Here is a 21,158-nt window from a genome sequence, read left to right as displayed (position 1 = left end):
GTGATTTTTTTCTATTTGCACTTTGAGTAACCAGGTTTTACATTCCAGGCAGGTATAGTGGTTATCTGCATGTTTCAGGAACACTGATAGGACTGCAGTTTGAAGATCTGGAGAACACTAACTAAAATCAAAGTCCCCCCAAAATAAGAGCTCCACACAACCAGAGAGATTTTTGCCCTGCTAGCAGGGGACTTAATGCCCATCCAATACTATTCTATTAGATATAAGTGTTTTATTTGTGCAATACCATGTTGGACAGAGGAAATAAATGCATAAGATCATACTTCAAGCAGTGATGCAGGAATTAAATAGCAGAAGTCTTGTTTGGAAAACTAGCTGGGAGCCTGAAGTTTACATCACCAGGCTTGAACTGGTGAATTAATTTTCTTTGTAAACTAGGCTGAAGCTTTTTAGCTCACGATAAGGAACAAACTCATAAATCTTAATGCAGTGCGAAGTGGCCTGTAGTTTTTCTATTCTTTTCCACTGCCTTGCAGAGTAAGTATGGAAAATGGATCCTTTAATATCACAGGGCTCAATCCTAGAACCATTACTCATGCCTGTAGTGATTACTCAGGTGAGTAAAGATCACTGGCTTGTGTAAACTGTTGCGGGAGGGGGCCCAAGAACTGTAGAGCCTCACCCATAACGCCTCCATTCTTTTATAGTGTAGTCAGTGCATTTGGGAATGTGCAGTGTGAATGGTGGGTGATGTGGAGGGAGATGGAAAGGGAACACCAGTATAACAGTGAAGTGCCAGGCTCTGTAAATGCCCTGGAAGATCGTTGGTGCAGTGCCTAATTGACTCTGGAAGGCAGGGGATTCAATGTAAGGTACTGTAGCTCAGCTGCTTGTGATAACTGGAGTGATGGTAACAAACAGGCCACCCTTCCCCCATCCATTTTCTTTCTTCTGTCACAGACAGATAATGTTGAGATGAGTTGGAAGATACAAATTCTGCACTGTGTCTTTGCTGCTGAGGAAGGGAGATGTAAAATAGCTGGGGCTGGAACAATTTTATTTTTGGTGTGTTACTTTTGTGCACTTTGTGGACAGAGTCTAAACTACAAAGTACTGTCAGCACCTGTTTCTGTGAGGTGCATGGGTAAGCAAGGAGTCTGCATGGTCTGCTCGATTCAGATCCCATCTCTGCCCCAGCTACAGCGGAACCAGGAGACCCAGTTACAATCCTGTTGTCCTCTGACCTAGTTACAGCATAGTTAAAAATTATAAGCTAGATGGCACCCAACTGTGTCCCCAGAGCCAGGCTGAAGTCTTGGAGTGCCTCTGGCTTCAGCCTAGTTAACAAGACACGTTAGGTTTTGTCTAGATTGCAACTTTTAATTGTGTGGTAACTAGGTCAGGGACAACCGGGCTGTAACTGGGTGCCCTAACTGGATTAGAAATGGCGTTTAAATGGGATTGAGAGCCAGGAACTCCTGAGTTCTGACTCAGGTGCTTCCACTGACTCACTGTGTAGCCTCGGGCAAATCACTTAAACCACTGTCTGGCTCAGTTCCCCCATCTGTAAAAGGTGGATCCTGACACTTACCTATTTCGCAGGAGTGTTCGGAGGATTAATTAGTTAATGAATGTAATGCACTGTCTAATTGCTAATCCAGAGAGTAAGGTGGGAAGTGATGGGATGGAGTGGGGAAGGGACAGATAAGCAGCTTCTTGCTTGTGACCCTAGTGTGAACATTTTGAAATGTCCTTCACTGTTGCTTTTGGCTATTAAATTTCATTCTTAACCTGGAGTTACCAGGATTGCATTTGGAGAGTGGGGAGGACAGGACGACAGAGGGAGGGGGTGGTGTGGGTGGAACAGACCACCAGAACATATTTTGTGGGCCTGAATGCGTGTGCATGTGTGTGTGAGAGAGCTTTGCTGCATGCGCTTTGGAATAGGAGTGATTAGATTATGAAGGCAGACAGAAGTAATGATTAACTTTTTCAGTCTGCATGCTGTCTCCAGTCTGGCGCTTGGTGTTGTTTTTCCCCCTAAGTAGGCCCTGGCCCTGAGTCGACAGGGTATTAGGTTGTAAAGAAAGACAGAAAGAATGAAAGCGAGGGGAGGGGTGGGGAAGGGGGGTGATTTTTCCATCAGATCCGGGAATGGAATTTATTGGCTGGAATGCAGTAAATGTTCAAAATGCCATCCCATCTAAACAGTTTTCATAATTGTTATGGAAGTGGGGGGGGGGGTCGGGGCATGAGGGAATGAAAAGAACTTTTGTTTCTAACTGTATTTTTCTACATCTTATATCCGTATAAGAAACATTTCCCTACTCTCTAGAAAAATAGTGTTTTAAGCAAGGGTGGATATATATATATATATTTATTTGGTAAATGTCTGTTTTTGGTCTTGTAATAACTTTGGGGAGAACTGTAGGTCAGTGTGCTGCAGAGAGTGGGGTTTAAATTTTTTTTTCATTTTTGTGTGTGTGTGTGTGTGTGGAATGCATTTAGGAAAAAACTGTAATACACGTCCGGGTATTAAATATCCATTTGGAAATACAAGGCTCCTATGCACTGATATTTTTATTAAGTCCTTTACAAGCCTCTTAACGTGTAACCCGCATAGCTACATGTTGTCCCTGGAAAGAAGAAAAAGTTCAGAGCTACAACTTTTGCTGAGCCCCTGTCTCTCCTTGCTCCAAGGTGCAATAAGGAGATCACACTTCCTGCAGAATGATAAGGTGACCAGGCTACAGCAGTGTTGTGACCTGGGTTTTATTGTTAGACTCTTTCTTGGATTTGATTTGATTTGATTTTTATTTACTGGAAAAGGTTTACAGTCTTCATCCTGCAAGTCCTACTCCAGGAAAGCTTTCATTCTGGAAGTCCTTGGGCATAAAGATTGCTTACCCTGGTTTTCTGCCAGGCTACCTCCATCGGCTTTGATGGAGTTATTCCTGAATTACATTGGTATGATTGAAAAGGAAGATAAAACCTATTGACATCAATGGGAATACAGGCGGGAGTAAGTATACACAGGGAAATATGTTTTGGCAAGATCAGGTTGCAGGCGTGGTTCTCTTTGGTGAGCGATCAGAAGTCGCCAGCCCCATCAGTGCCTTCTCCGTGTTCTTAAGAGCTTAGGCTCAAATAGGGGTTGGAGATAGGCAGAAAAAGTATGTGTTTCACGAGGCATGGGCTTATCATGCAAATGAGTCGCTAACCTGTGTTTTCCCCTCTTGGGCCATGCAACTAAGTGAGTAGCTTGGCAGTGCAACAGCAGCACTCCCGTGCTGGCTTAGGTTCCCTGCATGTCAAGGGAAACCACTGAAATCTTGCTGATTCTCCTTAAAACAAGACAACCCCCGGTTGTACCTGGTATCTGAAAAGCCTGGGTCGAGGCAAGAGGGGCAGGGGTGAGGGTTTCAGGCTACACAGTGTGGGTTGGGATCTGCGGCAGACAGATTATTGTTCTTACCAGAATAAAATCACACGTCTAAAATGAATTTTGAAGGATTTATAGCGAATTACCTGAAAAGACACCACATGGGAGCAATGTAAGTGCAATATATGAGAGACATGGAGAGGGGGGAGAGAGAGGTTGAGGTATGTGGGAGAAACTGAGGCTACGTCTACACTACAGGATAAATTTGAATTAGCTTAAACCGATTTTATAAAACAGATATTATAAAGTCGATTGTGCGCGTCCACACTAGGCACATTAATTCGGTGGTGTGCGTCCATGGTCCGAGGCTAGCATCGATTTCTAGAGCGGTGCACTGTGGGTAGCTACTGTAAAATAATGAGGCCAATAACGTCGATTTGCGTCCACACTAACCCTAATCCGATATAGTAATATCGATTTTAGCGTTACTCCTCTCGTTTTGTAGAAGTACAGAAATCAATTTAAAGAGCCCTTTAAATCGATATAAAGAGCAATGTAGTGTGGACGGGTGCAGCGTTAAATTGATTTAACGCTGTTAAAATCAGTTTAACAGCGTAGTGTAGACCAGGCCTGAAAGATCTTGGGGAGAGAGGCAGAAATAAGAGATGGGGCCGGAGAAGAGAGAACCTGTCTTCAGAATAACTTGGGAATGTTTTGTTATTGCAGTCCAAGATTAAGTGCTGCCACTTTCTCAAGCCAGGTCTATCCTAAGAGTAGCTGGGATAGCAATACCGGCGTCTTGTACCAGCAAAACGCTTCTAGTGTGTATGCAGCTTATACCAGCAAAACTGAGTTTTTCCAAGCTTATTCTAGTACCCGTCCCCCCGCCCTCCATCCCCAAAAGCAATCATAGGACACAACTCATCACACCGCTGACCAACATAGCAAAGCCAGCAAAAGTTTGCAGTGTAGACCTTGACCCTAAGTCAAGTTTCCTTCCTTACATGGGGCTCATTATAGTGCAAGGTACCCACTCACTGAGAGAGAGGGGCAGAATCTGATGCTACAGATATAGATATATAATCTCCTGAAGTTGATAAGCGTGTCAGTTTACAAAGATATGGATCAGATCAAATAGTTTTGAGCAAGAGCACTTCATGGAAAGTAGAACAGCTGAACCAATGATACTGGAGAAAAGTGAGCGTGTCGTTTATACTATTTCTTTGACAGGGTCTGAAATGAGAAAATTTGCCACAGCTAAAATAGTTTTTTTGCTGCATAGGTTTCCCATTCAGCTGTAGCAGAATGATACTAATAGGACTTTGGTGTGTGCATCCCCCCTAGCCTTTCTTGTTTGTCTGCTCAGCTAGTCAACGGTTTGACATAAAAGCCTATGCAGCAGTGGTTTTCAACCGTTTTTTTCATTTTTGGACCCCTTTGGAAATTTAGACATAGTCTGCAGACTGCAGCTGGAAAGCCACTGTGATACAGAACAGAACCAAAGTGTATGGTAGGAGCTTCTTTTCTGTTGTCTGAAACCCTATCAGATATTTTTTAAAGTCTTTATTAAAGGAGTTTTCTCTCTCCTTCTCTCTCACCACCACTGACATCCCCCTCCACGTTTGTTGTTCTTATCCAAACACAGGGTTCATTCCTGTTTAGTGGGTGGCGGGGTAAGATTCCCACTCCTGCATCCCAGAGTTAAAATAAAACTTTTGGAAAGAAAAAGATTCCTGGATCTTTGGGGGTTAGAAAAAGAGAGACAAGTAAAGAAAGTTCTTGAAATTAAAACTTCAAAAATAATTAGGCTGACTGTATACTAAACAACAGCAAAGAGGCCCATTTACTGTAAATATTGTGAATGGATTTGGCTGACTCCAGGATCCCCACCCTTCCTCTAAGGCTTTTCTCTGAGTTAAGTTGAAATTCGGCCTTCAGACAGCACAGTACTCTATAATTTGCATGGCTGATGAGGCCCAAAGCCTGGGACAGAGGAAGCTGGAGTCAGCTGGCTCCTTTCTAACCACTGGAGACAGGCAGACATGCATTTTTGGTGTGTGTGTTTTTCTTCTAGCTCCAAACACACTCTTACAAGGACTGGTGGCTACTGCCTTGCTGGCTTTTAAAGAAAATTTAAGGGGGCATAAAAGAGTTTTCTCTTCTTGGGTAATTTTTAGCACTAGTAATTGATTAATCATCATCATCAGACAGTAACAATGACTAGTTGTACATTTATGAATCAAATTTTTTGTTTGGCAGAGTGAGAGAACCCTGCAGATTTCAGTTTCAGTTCTGTTCTTGTCTGTTCTTGTCCCCTGCCCCTTCCCTCCCCTCTCTTTAATTTGTATATTTAAAAAGTAGATTAAAAAGCTGGCACTGAGAATGTAGGGGAGTGTCTGACCCGTAATGTGTTTCGGGTTTTTTTAATCATCCTGCATTTTTCAGGCTTTAATTTCCTGTGTTGAAGACACACTTCTGGGGCCCTGTTCCGCTGTTGAAAGTGGTAGCGTTCAAAGAGAGCTGGCCCATGTGGTGACACTGTTACAGTTCAGGATGTCTCAGTGTTTCCAGTGTCTGCTGTCTAGGGCCGTTAGATAGAACTCTGAGGAACTCATTGACCTCAGCCCTAGGGCCTCACAGGAACTTTTTTTTTTTTTTTTGAATCAGTGTTCAACCAGCCCACACTTGAATTAATCCATTGAGTTTTTGGATTTGAATGAAAGACTTAAAGAGGGAAACTCAGCCCAAACCACTATGTTTGAGGGTGAAACACTGGGGGACACCACAGAGTTTCAGATACCCTCCACCCGTAATCATATCTCAGAAGTCACGCTGGCTTTGACTGAAACTTGGTTGCGGTTACACCATAATGTTTGTCAGCCTTGGTGACCATTAGAACAACCTTTGGGCAAGTTTCAGGTTTGCATCTTCTAAACCGGGCAAATTTCACTTCGTTTTGTTGTGGAAGTATTGCACAGACCTGATAATAATTAACAAGGGTATGAACCAGGATCACAGCTCTGATTTGGGAAGTTCGTTCGTCTCCAGATCTGCACTTGGTGCCTGACCCCTTAGTCCATAATGGCTTGACCCAAAACCTTAATCTGAACATCCTCATTAAACTTTAAAAGTTCAGAGCTGAATCTCAACAGCTTGGCCCAGCTCTAGAAACCAAACTATCATAAAAGCTTCACATACTGAGGGCAAAATCCTGTAGTCTTTCCTCAAGACAGAACTCTGAAATCAAATGGGAGTTTTGCATGCGTAGGAATTTCAGGCTTAGTGTTTTAACAGGAGAACAAAAGGATTTTTTACACACTAAAAGATTTTAAGTTAAAAAAAACCCACACATAGATTGGAAAAAAAATATTTCCATTTTATGTTCCCTGAATATGAAAGAGAGCAGAGATATATTTGTCTGGGCAGATGGGCATCTCGTTAAATAAGGAAAAATTCCTAAGGCATTTTAGCTTGCAGAGTTACTGTATATGCTGAGTAATAAGAGCTGCCTAATTAGACATAGACACACATTTACGGACTAGCCTGTCAATCCACGGATTAAGGACTCCATAAGTACCCATTGACACGATAGACTGTAATGGCTCCTAAAGAGATGTTATGGTCTATCGTGTCAATAATCCACCGATTAAGGGCTCCCTAAGTATGTGTTGACACGACAGACAGTAGCAGCTCCTTTAGAGTCTATTGTTTAATGATTCAGTTTCCATGATGCCCCGTTGGGAGCTGGTGATCACTACAGTTTGGGAGTTTATGTACATATCAAGATTGGGTTGGGTTTATTATCGTCTGTGAAAACCACAGCAACAATAACAACAGAAATTTAACACATCATACTCCTGAATTAGCCTTTTAGAAATGACTTGTGCCATCAAGAGTTAGAGCTGTCTTCACTGCCCTTGGGTATAATGGGGTGTACAAGAGATGGGGTAGGAAGCCTTTGAGAGCAAACTCTTCTCTTGGATGTGTGTGTGTGTGGAGCCTCCATTAAAATCATTGGGGGGCACCAATATACCATTCAAAAGGCAGGATTTGGATTCTTTGATTTTGCCATTGCTAGACAAATCAGATGCTTAACCCGACACTGTTAACCTGAAAATCATTTACATGGGAACATTTTGTGCCTCCTGTTTTTACAATTAGCCCATCCCACCACGTCCAAAATTACTAGAAAGATCGGAAAGGAACAGAAATGCTCTTTTTTTACCCAAGGTCACTCAGTACATTAGCCAGCATTGTGTGTATAGACAGTTTCACTCTTTCATTGTTCATGGTTATTTACACTTTCCGCTGCATGTTACGTCATGGCCATGCACTTCTCTTGGTGCACTCTTTTCCCCGGATTCTGCAAAAAGCTGTTTGCCATTAAGATCAGCAGCAAAATTGAGACTGAAGAGGCAGCAGGCAGAGAGGGGTGGACAGATAGGTGAGAGAGGTGGGAGATGACCATGTTTGGTGAGGTTGCTCGCTGGCCTTGCTGAAAGAACTTACAAACACGGGCAGGACAGCAGAAAAAACCCTTATAATGGTTTAAAAATCAAACCTTGGGGACATCCTATTTAAAGATCTCTCAGTGCGAAAGTGGGATATTTTAGACTAGGCTGATTTCAGTGAATTCAGGCAACCCTCTCTTTTATATAAGTGCAACATAGAATGTATTTGGAACAGGCGTGTGCATGAGAAGATGAAGTACTTTCAACTAGATTGACGCCACATTGGGCACTCTTCTTTGGGTGGGGAGAGATCGGTTGGGAACTCATCCTTTTTTATTCTGCCCTCCATGGCTGTCTCTTGAGCTGGTCTGTCTGTCTGGCCAGGAAAAGCTGGTCATGGTGTAGAGTTCATGAATGCCACTCCCAGGGTCAGCCGAAGGGGATTACTTGAGAATGACAAGATGCTTCCAGCCTGGGGAGGAGCAGACTGAGCTTCATCTCAATCTTGGACCCGCTGGGAGGGTAACACATTATGCTTATCCTAGTCCAGCCAATTTTTTTAAAGCTCATATTAGCTTTCTGTGTGCTAGAAGGGAGGAAGACAGATATGAGAGGGAGCATTGTTTAATGGAGCCATTCTCAGCGTTTTCCATAGCCCATCACCCCATGTTACAACAGAAAGTTTTAGGGGCTGGCTCCCATATAGCCAGAAAGAAAGGCAAGATGATCACAACCCCCTGAAACTTGTTTGTGGCTTCCAGGTTAAAGACCCCTGGTATAGTGTCTATAGAGGGGGACTGGGAATCAGGACTCCTGGGTTCTCGGCCCAAATTTGCTACAGATTTAAAGTCTGTAGCGGATAAGTTAGCCTTTCTGTGCCTTAAGTATGGTGGTAGTATCAGTGTGTCTGAGATGGCCAGTAAACTCTGCACCGATGATTCTGATAGAGGCACTGGGAAACTAGCAGCTCTTCCTCATCAACTTTTTATCATTTCAGGGTACATTGTTCAATAAAGTATATTAAATTTGGCACATGTTTCATATTAAATCTAACCACAGTAGCATGGAGAAGGGAAGGAAGGAATAAAAACACCTGAAGCCTTGAAAATGTAGAAGGGTCTCAAGGAAAACTTTAGGGTCACATATAGATTGTTAAAACTAAGAAATCTAAATATTGTTTAAAATGGTTCTATAACTTGAAATATAATAAAGACTTTAAAGCAAACAGCACAGTGAAAAGAGCCAACAAAGGTCATTTTAAAACTTGATCGCAAACAGATTCACACTGCTAATTTCAGGCAGGAGGTATTATTATAAAAATCTTACAATTTTAAAATAAATTCAGACAATCAAATAAAAGGAGTAGGGATTAAATTATGTATCCTTTGCAAGACTCACTGTTTCTACAGAAGTGATTTGAGTAGCGAGAAAAGTTACCTTAGTCAAAATAATAATTAAAAAAAAAATAGGTATTTTCCCACCATCTTTGTGAACTTTGCATGGAAACAAAAATGAGACCTTAACATTTAAAGACAGATTTTCTCATAGAGAGCATACATTTCCTATTTCATTCGTGTATATAAGGAAATATATCAACTTTGTGTCCAAACAAAGAGAGCTTACCTCTGTGTTTCCCTGCAAACAAAATATGTTAAGAAAAATAAACTATTAGTCTGTTTGCATTGCCTAGAGTGCCCAGGAGCTTAGCACTGGCAAGTCCTGATTCCTGAACTGAAGAGTTTAAAGTCAAACACAGGCGTGAGGAAGGAAGTAGCATTCTCCACGTTTTACATATGGGCACTGAGGCACAGAAAGAATAAATGACTTGCCCAAGGTTACACAGGAAGTTTGTGTCAGAGCTGGGAATTGAACTTAACTTTTCTGAATCCAAAGGCAGTTATTTAACCATACACTAGTCTTTTTCTTTAGATAGGTCTGCACAGCCAGCCTCTGAGCCTGGATCCACAGGCATGGGCTTACAGAACCTGTGCTACTGGACTTATAATACTTGTGTGGATAGTGCTTTTAAGTTGCAGCTTGGGCACTAAAGCCTGGGGGAAGTGAGGTGGACTTCAGACCCTGCACTCCAGCCTGAGCAGCAGTGGTCACACTGCTATTTTTAAGGTTGTAGCACAAGGCCAAGTCTGTTGACCCGGGCTTGGAAGTTCTCTGCCACGCTTGTAGACATAGACATAGCTGTGAATGTTCTAGCCCTTGTTGAGAGAACAGATGCCATTTTCTTATTAGGGTACAACAAGGTTTATATATATATATATATATATATATATGGGTTTATATATGGGCAGGGATTACAATCCCCAGAAATTTAAAAAAAAAAAGGAAAATACTAGTATAGTTTAGTCCCAAAAAATTTTCAAAACCCTATTTTTCAACAAAACTCCAACATTTTGAGAAAAATTTAAATGAAAACTCTTTTTTTTCCTTGATCTTTACAGAGGGAAACCTCCCAGATTTCCCCATCAGCTCTAAAAATTAGTGATAGCATTTTATGTAAGTCCTCCCCTTTAGAATCCTGGGAAAACCCAACACAGGCATGTGTTGATCTTAAAACAATGTTCTAGTGCAGCAGTGCCCAAACTATGGGCAGTTGGGGTCACCCCACCAGTGGGTGGGGTCACAGCAATCCAAAGTATCTTTAGGCCCTGCTAGCATTTATAGTGAGTGGGAGATCACGCTGTGCAGAGGTCACCATTCTGTAGAGAAAAATGGTGTCCACCGTACAGTGTGAACTCACATGTATGTGAATTCACATGTATGATGCATATGTGAAGTCAGGCTGTGTGGAGGATGTCATGTTTGGGATTGATGGAAATAATAAATTGGAAAATGGGGTCATGCAGGCAAAAAGTTTGGGAAACACTAGTCTAGTGTTTCATTCTTTCTGTGAAGGTTGGGCATTGTTAAGACTCTCACTTGCATCTTCACACCAATCTCCTTGGTTTCAACAGCTTTTAATTTCTCTTGACTGTCATTCCTGGTTTTTTTCAGATCTTTTGGGTTTCCTCTCTAGATCTAATATCTTCATGGAAAGTGAGTTGAATTCCCCCTTTCACCAGGAGAGTGAAATTGAACTTTTATAAACCTTGTGTACCACAAGGATACACAGAGATATTTGGACCCATAACTTATAGAAATTAGGAGCCTAAATACCTTTGTGGATCTGGGCCTACGGATATTCTCAAGCATAGCTTTTATAGTGGTGGCTAAAGAAGCCATGGATTTGGGTATGTGCAAGAACAGACAACAGGGGGGACTACAAAGAGGTAAAAAAACCTTGTAAATTTTAGCTCAGTTTTGTGTCCCAGGAGTGGCTGAGCCAATGTATTTGTCTAGAGTTGTCTCCTCCATTCCTTCTGCTTGCATTTAAGGGACATGTTAACAGCAAGGGAAAAAATGAAAGCATCCCCTCTGAAAGCTCAGAAATAAGCAATATATAAATCTGTTCTGGTGTAAAGTTAAAGAACATTTTTTAAAACACAAACTCTTTATGGAATGTTATTGAAGTTGGACAGGGGCTAATAACGTGTGTACAGTTTTTAGAAAATACAATATCAGTATTAGTTGTGGTTAACCAGGAATTGAGAGCAGGACTGGATGTCCTCAGGGTTAGCTTCTATTCTTGACTCTGCCATTGAGATTCACCAGGCAGCCTTAGGTAACTCACAGAGTCCTACATTTTCAAGAGTGGCCACTTGCGTTTAGCTGTGTGTATCTTTTCTTTGGGGGCCTCAGCACAAAATCAGTGGCCACTGTTGAAGAATGTGACCCTAATTATTCTGTGCCTTCCTTTCCTCATCAGTAAAGATGGGACATGCTTGGGGATATCCTTGGCCGTAAGCTGCTATGTAAAAACTAGTAATAATGATTAATATACATAAAGGTAGGGAGTAAGCTCCTCTGGACAGAGACTGTGTTTTGTTCTCTGTTGTCCTGGATCCTGATTGGGCCCCCTGGGCACTCTGTGATACAGATCATAGTAATCAGTGACAGCAGAAAATTGAAGGGTGCTTAATACCGAAATAATAATGTTGTGCATCCACAGTGTGCTGGGAGCTCCCCTGACATTCAGTAAGGGATGATCCCTGCTCTGAGGAGCTTGCAATCTAGAGCTTTTAACTCCGAACAAGGACCCCAAAGTATATCTCAGCCATTGCATATGGCACCACTCAAATGGAGCTAGCTCTGGCAATCAGCTGATGCACAGGGCACACTGAGGGGAGGGGGAAAGTTAATTGGTTCAGTCCTATAACAATATGGGGGAGGGGTAGCTCAGTGGTTTGAGCATTGGCATACTAAACCCAGGGCTGTGAGTTCATTCCTTGAGGGGGCCATTTTGGGATCTGGGGCAAAAAAAATCTGTCTGGGGATTGGTCCTGCTTTGAGTAGCAGGTTGGACTCAATGATCTCCTGAGGTCCCTCCCAAACCTGATATTCTATGTTTCTATAATATTTGCCAAGTATGTATTAGCTGGAAGGCCTGGTTCTAGATTCTAACATGCTCACAAGTGGTGGGAAGAGAGGAGTGTCTGAACTCCAGGGCTTTGCATTGGCACATCATAGAGCTGGGGCCAGAGTTTCAAAAGAACTCAGCTCCCAGCCTACTGAACTTTCTTGTGAAAACTAGCTACTTATTTTGATGCTTGGGTGGAAGCTGAGACCTGTGCATACCTGACCCTTATGGACCATTTGGGAGGTTCCAATCTAAGGTTTTGTCAGGGCCATCTGTAGTGAGGCAACATGGTCTGGACTGTGGGTCACAGCAGATCTGGATTCTGTTTGTGTGGCCTGGGGCAAATCTGTGCTTCTGTTTCCCCATCTGTAATAATGGAGATAATTATATTTACCTTTGAGATCCTTAGCTGTTAAGTGCGCTGTATTATAGTTTGCAGGCACTTTGGAGAAGGGACCATCTCTTCATTATATCTTTGTACAGCACCTTCCACAGTGGGGCTCCTGGCCACTGCCACAATGCACAGAATAAGTGAATGTTTCTGTGAAAACCTTTAGTGAACTTCTCCACATAATCTGCCTTTTTTTCCCCTCACTCCTTCGCACTCCTTTCTTGGCCACACCACTCAAAGGCCATACCTAGGTTTCTAACAAGAAACACTGCCTTTTAGCAGCAGCCCCAAGAAAGTGTGTGGAAGGGACGAAAAATCAGCCCACAGCTACAAACAGCATAATTGTGAAAGAGCATCGTTGGTGATTTGGTAACTTGCCCAGCAGCAAGGACTCATCCTGTTTATCTGAGCACTACCTATATATTGTCATGGCTTCAGGGATAGACATCCAGTCAACAGCGTAGTCCCTCAAACGGAAGACACTTTGACATGTTTATACTGTGTTTGGCACTAACTCGTTAAAAAAAAAATTCTGATTACCGAAAGCTTGTCCTCGAGGTCTGGTCACCCCATGTCATTGAAAAGCCTAGGGGGATTCATTCATGAACTTCCAGTCTTCTATAAAGGGCTGTTCATTCATAGCCAGGGCAGCTCTTTTTTATGCACTGGCAATTAAATCACTCTTTGTAAGCGGCAATGAGCTACTTGTTAAGTGGTCTTCACTAACGTAAGTGCAAACATGAGGTGAAATAGCCCTTTTCCCCCCCGCCTTCTGAAAGGGTGATTTTTTATGGTAAAGAAAATAAAAACTTAAAGGAATTTCAGTGAGATTTGACATGTTCAATACTTGTTGTTCCAAAATCTCCTTAACTGGAGTAAAACAAAAATTGTGAGCTCCACGTATCTGATAAGTTAAGATTTGGGGTTTTTTTTTTGTTTTTTGGGGTGGTTTTTTTTTCCACTCTGGCTTTGCTTTCGTAACTCTTAAAAAACACAGGTCATTTTAAAAAATGTATACACATACAAAAAAATAATAATTAAAAAAATCCCATGTGCTCTGAAGTGTGTAGTAGGCTGGATTCTCACCTCCGTTACACCAATATAAATCTGGAGTGAAATCCATGGGACCTAATTCTGATCTAACATGGTTTTACAACAGAATCAGTTTCAGTGATCAGAATCTGGTCTTCAACCAAGTTACTTTCAGATTTGCACAAGTTCCATGAACTGGTCTGTGATTAACATAATCTACTGTCTTTACTCAGGCAAAATTCCTGCAGCCTGGGTAGGGATGGTAGGATCTGGCCCTTAAGGCAACACCACGAGGCGTTGTTGTAAAAAGAAGAGCACGATCTAACGAGTCTGTGGAAAGAGATCTCCACATCCTATCTGTGCCATGAGATTTAGCTTTAAGGGCTATGCAGAGAGAAGGGAGGGAGAGACACACACAGACAGCCTGCAATTTATCTGGGCTAAGCAATTAACATAATCTGAAAACTTCTTTCACTGAGGTCTGTCTGTAAATTGCTGGGTGGACTGGTGGGCTGGGAAGATGAAAGGGAAGAAAGCAGTCTGAGAGATTTTCTTTCACGCAATAGGGTGTAAGGACCTTCTACCCAGATATGTTTCCTGGTTCTTTTTACTCCTCCCGCGCAATTTCCTCTTCACCCACCCCTTAATTTTTCCTTCATGGGGAGCGAGTGCTTTTCCTGTCTCTTCGCACAGGACAGTAGTGGAGTGTAACTTTCACAGACTCATTCCCCTCAGAAGTGTATATGCTGAGGTAGTTGCAGAAGGTTAGGGTAAAGGTAATTTGATACCCGGCTCAGTTCTTCCCAACCCCACTACGACCTCCTCTTCCCCCGCCCTTCTCTCACTCAGCTTTTTTCCCTCCTGCTTGCTACTTATTTGGTGCCAGGTTTCAGTGGATTGAGTTATATGAAACAAAGTATTGTGAGGCACCAAAGGGGGAGGTTGAAAGACCCATCGTGGCACACCTAAAAGTAGGCCCAATGAAGCCAGTAGACTCGCACGGCTATTTCCCTTTTACATAGCCCCATAAGTGCATTGCACCAACAGTTCCAGCCCTCCCCCCCATCATATTTTTGGTGAGTAGGTTGACAACAACTTATCCTTCTAGTTTCCAAACATGTGCAGTTGGGCCCATTTTTAGTAGCTGCTTCCAGCAACCGGAGAAATATTTTCCTCGCTGGCATAGAAGTGAGGAAATTAAAAGTGTGTGGCTGGATTTATATTTTAAAAGCACAGTACTGTATTCTAAACGGACTCCAAAGACTTAAAAATGCCTGTGTTGGGGAAACAGGCATATTAATATAGTTAGTAAAAAGCAGAAAAAATACAGCAACTGGACTGGCTAATTTAACCACTCTACTCTCCTTCTGTCATTGTTTCTTCAGGATTTTATTGTGCTATATTAAGGTGCTACACAGGTTTGTTGGGAAGAACTATCAGGCATTGTATCACTTGTAGTGGAATGAGTTTAGGGGATGTTGTAGTTTTCAGAGAATAAATAAGGAAATGTTATTTACTCCTCATAACACAAGAACTAGTGGTCACCAAACAAAATTAATAGGCAGCGGGTTTAAAACAAACAAAAGGAAGTATTTCTTCACACAATGCACAATCAACCTGTGGAAGTCTTTGCCAGAGTATGTTGTGAAGTCCAAGACTGTAACAGAGTTCAAACAAGAACTTGATAAATTCATGGAGGATAGGTCTATCAATGGCTGTTAGCCAGGATGGGCAGGGATGGTGTCCCTAGCCTGTGTTTGCCAGAAGCTGGAAATGGGCAACAGGGGATGGATCGCTTGATGATTACCTGTTCTGTTCATTCCCTCTGGGGCATCTGGTGTTGGCCACTGTTGGAAGACGGGATACTGGGCTAGATGGACCTTTGGTCTGACCCAGTATGGCCGTTCTTCTGTTGTATGTAATAAATCTTTACGTGTGTGTGTGTGTGTGTAGATTTATTTTGGGAAAGTAATATTACTTTCTAGCTTTCAGCTCTGAACTTGCTTTTTGTTTCTTTATTTTTTGTTTAAATAAAATATTAGAGATTAATAGGTCCCAGGTCTTAACATATCTATAAAAAGCTGGAATGATATTAGTGAAGCAGCACAGAGATGATGGACCTAGCTAGTGCTGTTATGAGAGTCATAAGATACCCCCTTTTCCCCTTCCTTTTCTGTCCTTTCATCCCATCTCAACCCCCATAGCAGCAACTGTGGCTTAGCTGCTAGCAGGAGGAATAGATTGAAAGAGGAGGGAAGGTCTAAAAGAACTCTTTCTTTTCTTTTCTTTTTTTTTTCTTTTTTGTTAACAAATGCAAGACTTCCGGTCTCCACCCTGCCACCACAAGCCACAGTCTAACTGCAGTTCAGTCAGATTTATAGTTCATCTGACGTCTGAATCGTAGCATTTATTACCAGGGTTCCAGCTATAGGCGTAAATAGACTCTGTAAATTATAGCAGATGATCTGTTATGCCCTCCATTCCTGTTAAGCAATGTTTAACTTGCCTTTTATGTCTCCCCTTTTGGAGGGGAAAAATTATATATCAACAAAGCTTGTCTAGGCTTAAAGCCTTTGAAAGCAAAGTGATCTATGGAGTGTGTGAGGCTGTGGGTACCTTAGCCCTCATCCTGGCTTACCCACACTTCACATAGAAAAAAAATCTCTGCGGCTGATTAGCAGCTCCAGTATTATATTATCCACGTTGATTTACTGTTGCTTAAATTGATTCGCTGCAATGAGGGTTTGAGGGTGGGGAAGAAATCAGTTACTGTATATGCCGATAAGTTTTCATCTTCCAGAACATTTCATGGGGTATGTCTTCACTGCAGAGTTAACTCAGGTGGTAGGCAGTGTGATCTGAGCACCCAGGTTAGCCTGACCTAGATGCCTTTAGGGTCATCCCTGAGTTACTGTGTCTTCACTGATGCTGCACACACCTGCATGTCTCGCTAGGACATCTGAGGGCACGTCCTATGCTTCTCTGTGCTGCAGTAAATCGAGCCTCTCTGTGATTCTTTCCCAGTGAATTGTGGGAAGGCATTGGAGAACTATCAGCACATGAGTGGTTTTAGCCTGTGTCCTCACTGCAAAGTGGGTGAGTTATCAGCCCAAGTGAAAGTAAGGTACCACTGCACTCGGGGCGAGAGATTTTTGTGTGTGTGGCTGGAACGGGGGGGGATTATGGGCAGCACCTTTAGTAAGAATCTGGGATAGCAGCAGTGAAGACAGACTCATGGACATCAGCTAACTACTGCCTACAAACACCCCTGCAAGGTGGAATATTTCACCCTCGTTTTAGAGCTGAGGAAACTGAGGCAGAAAAGACCAGCTACTAGCATGGCTGCAGAGGACATGGGAATTGGAGCACATTAGAATGGCAGGAGTTAATTGGTGCTCACCCCTTTACTTAAACCACTAAGTCAGACCTCTCTTTCCATGGGCCTCTCTATACAGAAAAGTTGTGCCACTTTAAACTGTATCAGCGTAGTTGAAGAGATACAGTCCACTCATGTAGATGCAGAAACACTGATATAAAGGGACTTACACCAATGTAGTTTATTCCTGTTTAGGAAGTTGAATAAGCTATATCAGTGTAAGGAACCTTCATACTGGTATAACTGTGTCCAATTTCTACTGTTATAACTATTTCAGTAAAAAATTGCACCAAAAACAGTCATATTGGTACAAAATCTGGGTGTAGATCTCTCTCTTACTCTCTCTTTATGGTCAAAAGGCCAGTTTTTCATCTGCACAAAGTGCCTAAATGCATTTGAAAATCTGCCCCAAAGAGACTGAGAGTAGAGCTGGGAGTCAGATTCTGTTCCTGGCTTTCCCAAAAGCTCACTATGTGACTTTGGCAAAATCATTTAGGATAAAATTTTCAAAAGCACCTGAGTGACTTAGGAACCAAGTAGCCCTATGACATAGGATCCTAAGGCAAAATCCTCAAAGGTATTTAGGTGCCTCACTTCTCTGGTGCCCTCTGAGAATATGGGCCTACATCCTTTTGACAATGGGACTTAGGCTCCAGGTCTTGGCTACAAATAATGATAATAATCACAGGTCATGGAAATGCGTTGTCAGAGCTATGGGAAGAGGACAATCTGTAAGTGCTCAGGATTTATAAGGTTATGTTATTTTTTTCTGTTGTAATAAAGCTCTTCTCCCCCCCCCCCCCTTCTCTCTGTAGATTCCCAGGTTCTTCAGGGGCCAGGGGATCGGTCACACTGGTGCGTGGTGGCATACTGGGAAGAGAAAACGCGTGTGGGCCGGCTATATTCTGTCCAAGAGCCCTCCCTGGATATCTTCTATGATCTACCTCAGGGGAACGGCTTCTGTCTCGGACAGCTCAATTCAGACAACAAAAGCCAGCTGGTGCAGAAAGTCCGCAGCAAAATTGGCTATGGCATCCAGCTGACTAAGGAAGTGGACGGCGTGTGGGTATACAACCGCAGTAGTTACCCTATCTTTATCAAGTCGGCCACACTGGACAACCCCGACTCCAGGACGTTGCTGGTTCACAAAGTTTTCCCAGGATTTTCCATCAAGGCTTTTGACTATGAGAAGGCGTACAGCTTACAGAGGCCTAACGACCATGAGTTCATGCAGCAGCCATGGACCGGATTTACTGTTCAGATCAGCTTTGTGAAAGGCTGGGGCCAGTGCTACACAAGACAGTTTATCAGCAGTTGCCCATGCTGGTTGGAGGTTATTTTTAATAACCGATGACTTGAGACAGAGTGGACTCATGACATTATAACTACTTTGCTGCTAATATTTCCTTCTGAGTGCTTGCTTTTCATGCAAACTTTTTTGTTTGTTTGTTTTGTGTTTTGTGTTTTTTTCCCCCCTCGTCTGTTTTGAGAAATAGCTTATGGAAAGATTTTTGCCTTGCTATTTTGATAAATATATATTTTTTTTAAAGTGTGAATGACCAATAACTCAGAAGGGGGAGGAGAAGATGTCGGAGGGGATTACATAAAATAATCATTTAATGCCTCTGAAATTATTCCCCTAAGCGATTGGTGGAATTCAGTCACACGCTGTTTGTTACAGCTCCTGCATAAAAAGGGTTTGTACGTATGTTTTTGACACACCAGAGGTCTTCTACTGCCAGACGTCTCATCGTCCCCCTTGTCCCGCGGCGTGCATGCACACACAGGGCCATCTTGCTGCAGCTTCTGCCTAGAGCGGTGGCACATTCCCGCTGCTACTTGTTGAAGCTCAGCACCTTCACTCCTGTGATAGGAAGCCAAGTTCCCCCTCAGTGGCGACCACCCTGCATTGTCCCTGACGCAGAATAAATGTATGTGCCGGTGCACCCAGGAGGCATCAGGAGCCAACGCAGCAAAGTATCATTCAGTCCTTGCTCCTCTTTTTTTTTTTTCCCTTCTTCTTCTTTCATGTATGCTTGTTGCTTTATTTAAAGATCACGTCTTGTCACTGTTATGCCAACAGTCCATGGTGGCAGCATGGGTTTTGGAAGACGCATGCCCACACTTTGAGTGCTTTTATTGTTTTATTGATACTATGAGGAAAAAAACCATGCATGGCCCATGCTTTTCAATTTGAGCTGAGATGCAACCTTGATGAGAAAACATAAGCCTACAAAAAGAAAGCAAACAAACAACAACAAAATGGGGGGGGGGGGAAATATATTCATGATCTTTGGTCCATCATAACCTGCTGTGATCAGGTTAGAGCGGTACCAGTCGTATCCAGAAATGCAGTCGCTCTTTCATTTCTTCTTGAATTCATACACTAGTATGATACTTTTACACTGTTCTTAGCTCAATGAGCATGTTTAGACCTTAACATAAGCTATTTTTCTAAATATAAAGGTTTAAATGAACAAGAGAAGCATTCTCATTGGAACTTTAGCATTGTAGTGCTTTGGAAATAAAACAAAAGAAAATTGAAAAAAAAAAAGGACTCCTTAAAAAAAAACCCTTGAGATTTATTAAAGAAAAAAATGTATTTTATGTTATATATAAATATATTATTACTTGTAAATATAAAGACGTTTTATAAGCATCATTATTTATGTATTGTGCAATGTGTATAAACGAGAAAAATAAGAAAGATGCACTTTGCTTTAATATAAATGCAAATAACAAATGCCAAATTAAAAAAAAAACAAAAACACGAGATTGGTGTTTTTTTCTATGGGTGTTATCATCCAGATGAATGTTTTTTCTAAAGGAGTTTATGTTCCATTAAAAAATAAAAATGTACACTTGAGCTGACATTGTGCAGAGTGACTCTTTTATGGGTGGGAGTAGGGTAGATGGGGGGGGGGAAAGCCTACCTGGAGCTGGGTCTAAGTACCCAACTACGGGATCTAGCAGACGTTGCTGTTTAACTAAGGGGGATCGACTCTCACAGTATGGGCGCTGCTCAAGTAGTCAGGTTTCGGAAGGAGTGTGGCAGGTTGGGGACTCGGGAGATGTGACATCAATTCCTGGCTCACCTGAAAACTTTGTGTGGTTTTGGATAAGTTACTTCATCTGATCTTCGGTGTTGCTGGATTTCTTCCAACGCTGGCCTCAGATGCTGCTGGTTATTGCTGCTATTACCCCACCCTGCTTCCCAGTGAGTGGGAGCTGAATCTGGAGGCAGCGCACATGACCAGGCTGGGGAAAAGAATGGACTAGGACAAGGGTAGGGACAGCTGGCTCCACCCCCAAGCCCATTCGCCCAGCCCAGACTAGGGTGACCAGACAGCATATATGAAAAATTGACACAGGTGGGGGGTAATAGGAGACCCAGCAAGGCTCAGGGACATGCCCTCGGTCACTCAGGAAGGCTATAGAAGAGCAAGGGTCTTGAATCTGATCTCCCAAGTTCTCAGCACCGTAAGCACTGTACCATGTGCTTCTTGCAGTGTTCACAATTTGGAAATCTGTCAGCATTACTGGGAGAAAAAACATGCCCCAGGCTGCCCTCCATTGCATCGTGCAATTCCCACTGAAAAGCAGGCAGACCAGTATGCCGTACGATTGGCTAGTTAACTAAGGAGCAAAGGGGTACTTCTTGGAGCGTGGTGTTACAGTGGGTGTCAGAGTGCCTCTTATTGCAAGTACCTAAGGTTGTAGTGTTCAGTAACTAGCTTACTGTATCCAGGCCCTAGGTTTTAGCACTGAGACTAGTTATAAGCTTTACAGCAAGAATGCAGGGAAGAAGCTGGTGGGGGAGGGTGGGGGGAGATTGCAAACTTTTGCATGTGGAGACAAAAAAATTCCAGGGCCAAGTGTTTAGTACATATACACCTTTTATCATAAAGTCTTGCATGCTGGCTAGCTATGGTACTATGAAAATGCATCCATCCCCCTCTAGGCTGGAGGGCATTCACCAGCTAGCACAGCGAACCCTGGGCCATGAAGGGGATGGGAAATTTTAGTCAAAGACGCTGGCATGATGGCTACTATCGTGGACAGTGTTCTGGCATTTTAAGTGTCATGCTCAGCAG

At 42.6% G+C, this 21,158-nt stretch overlaps 1 protein-coding gene across 2 annotated transcripts in view; it reads left to right on the top strand.

The window, feature by feature from the left end:
* SMAD7 (SMAD family member 7) overlaps positions 1-19,924 on the top strand; it is a 42,630-nt gene extending 22,706 nt beyond the window's left edge. For both annotated transcript variants that reach the window (XM_050944756.1, XM_050944755.1), the window contains exon 4: positions 17,880-19,924. In XM_050944756.1, the coding sequence (XP_050800713.1) occupies positions 17,880-18,418 (539 nt within the window). In that variant the 3' untranslated portion in view covers positions 18,419-19,924. The remainder of the gene's footprint in view (positions 1-17,879) is intronic.
* Positions 19,925-21,158: the final 1,234 nt, after the last annotated feature.

The sequence above is a fragment of the Gopherus flavomarginatus genome, chromosome 3, assembly GCF_025201925.1.
Source record: "Gopherus flavomarginatus isolate rGopFla2 chromosome 3, rGopFla2.mat.asm, whole genome shotgun sequence".
In the NCBI taxonomy this organism is placed as follows: domain Eukaryota; kingdom Metazoa; phylum Chordata; order Testudines; family Testudinidae; genus Gopherus; species Gopherus flavomarginatus.
The sequence above is the reverse complement of the archived record's forward strand: the minus strand, read 5'-3'. Positions and strand labels throughout refer to the sequence as shown.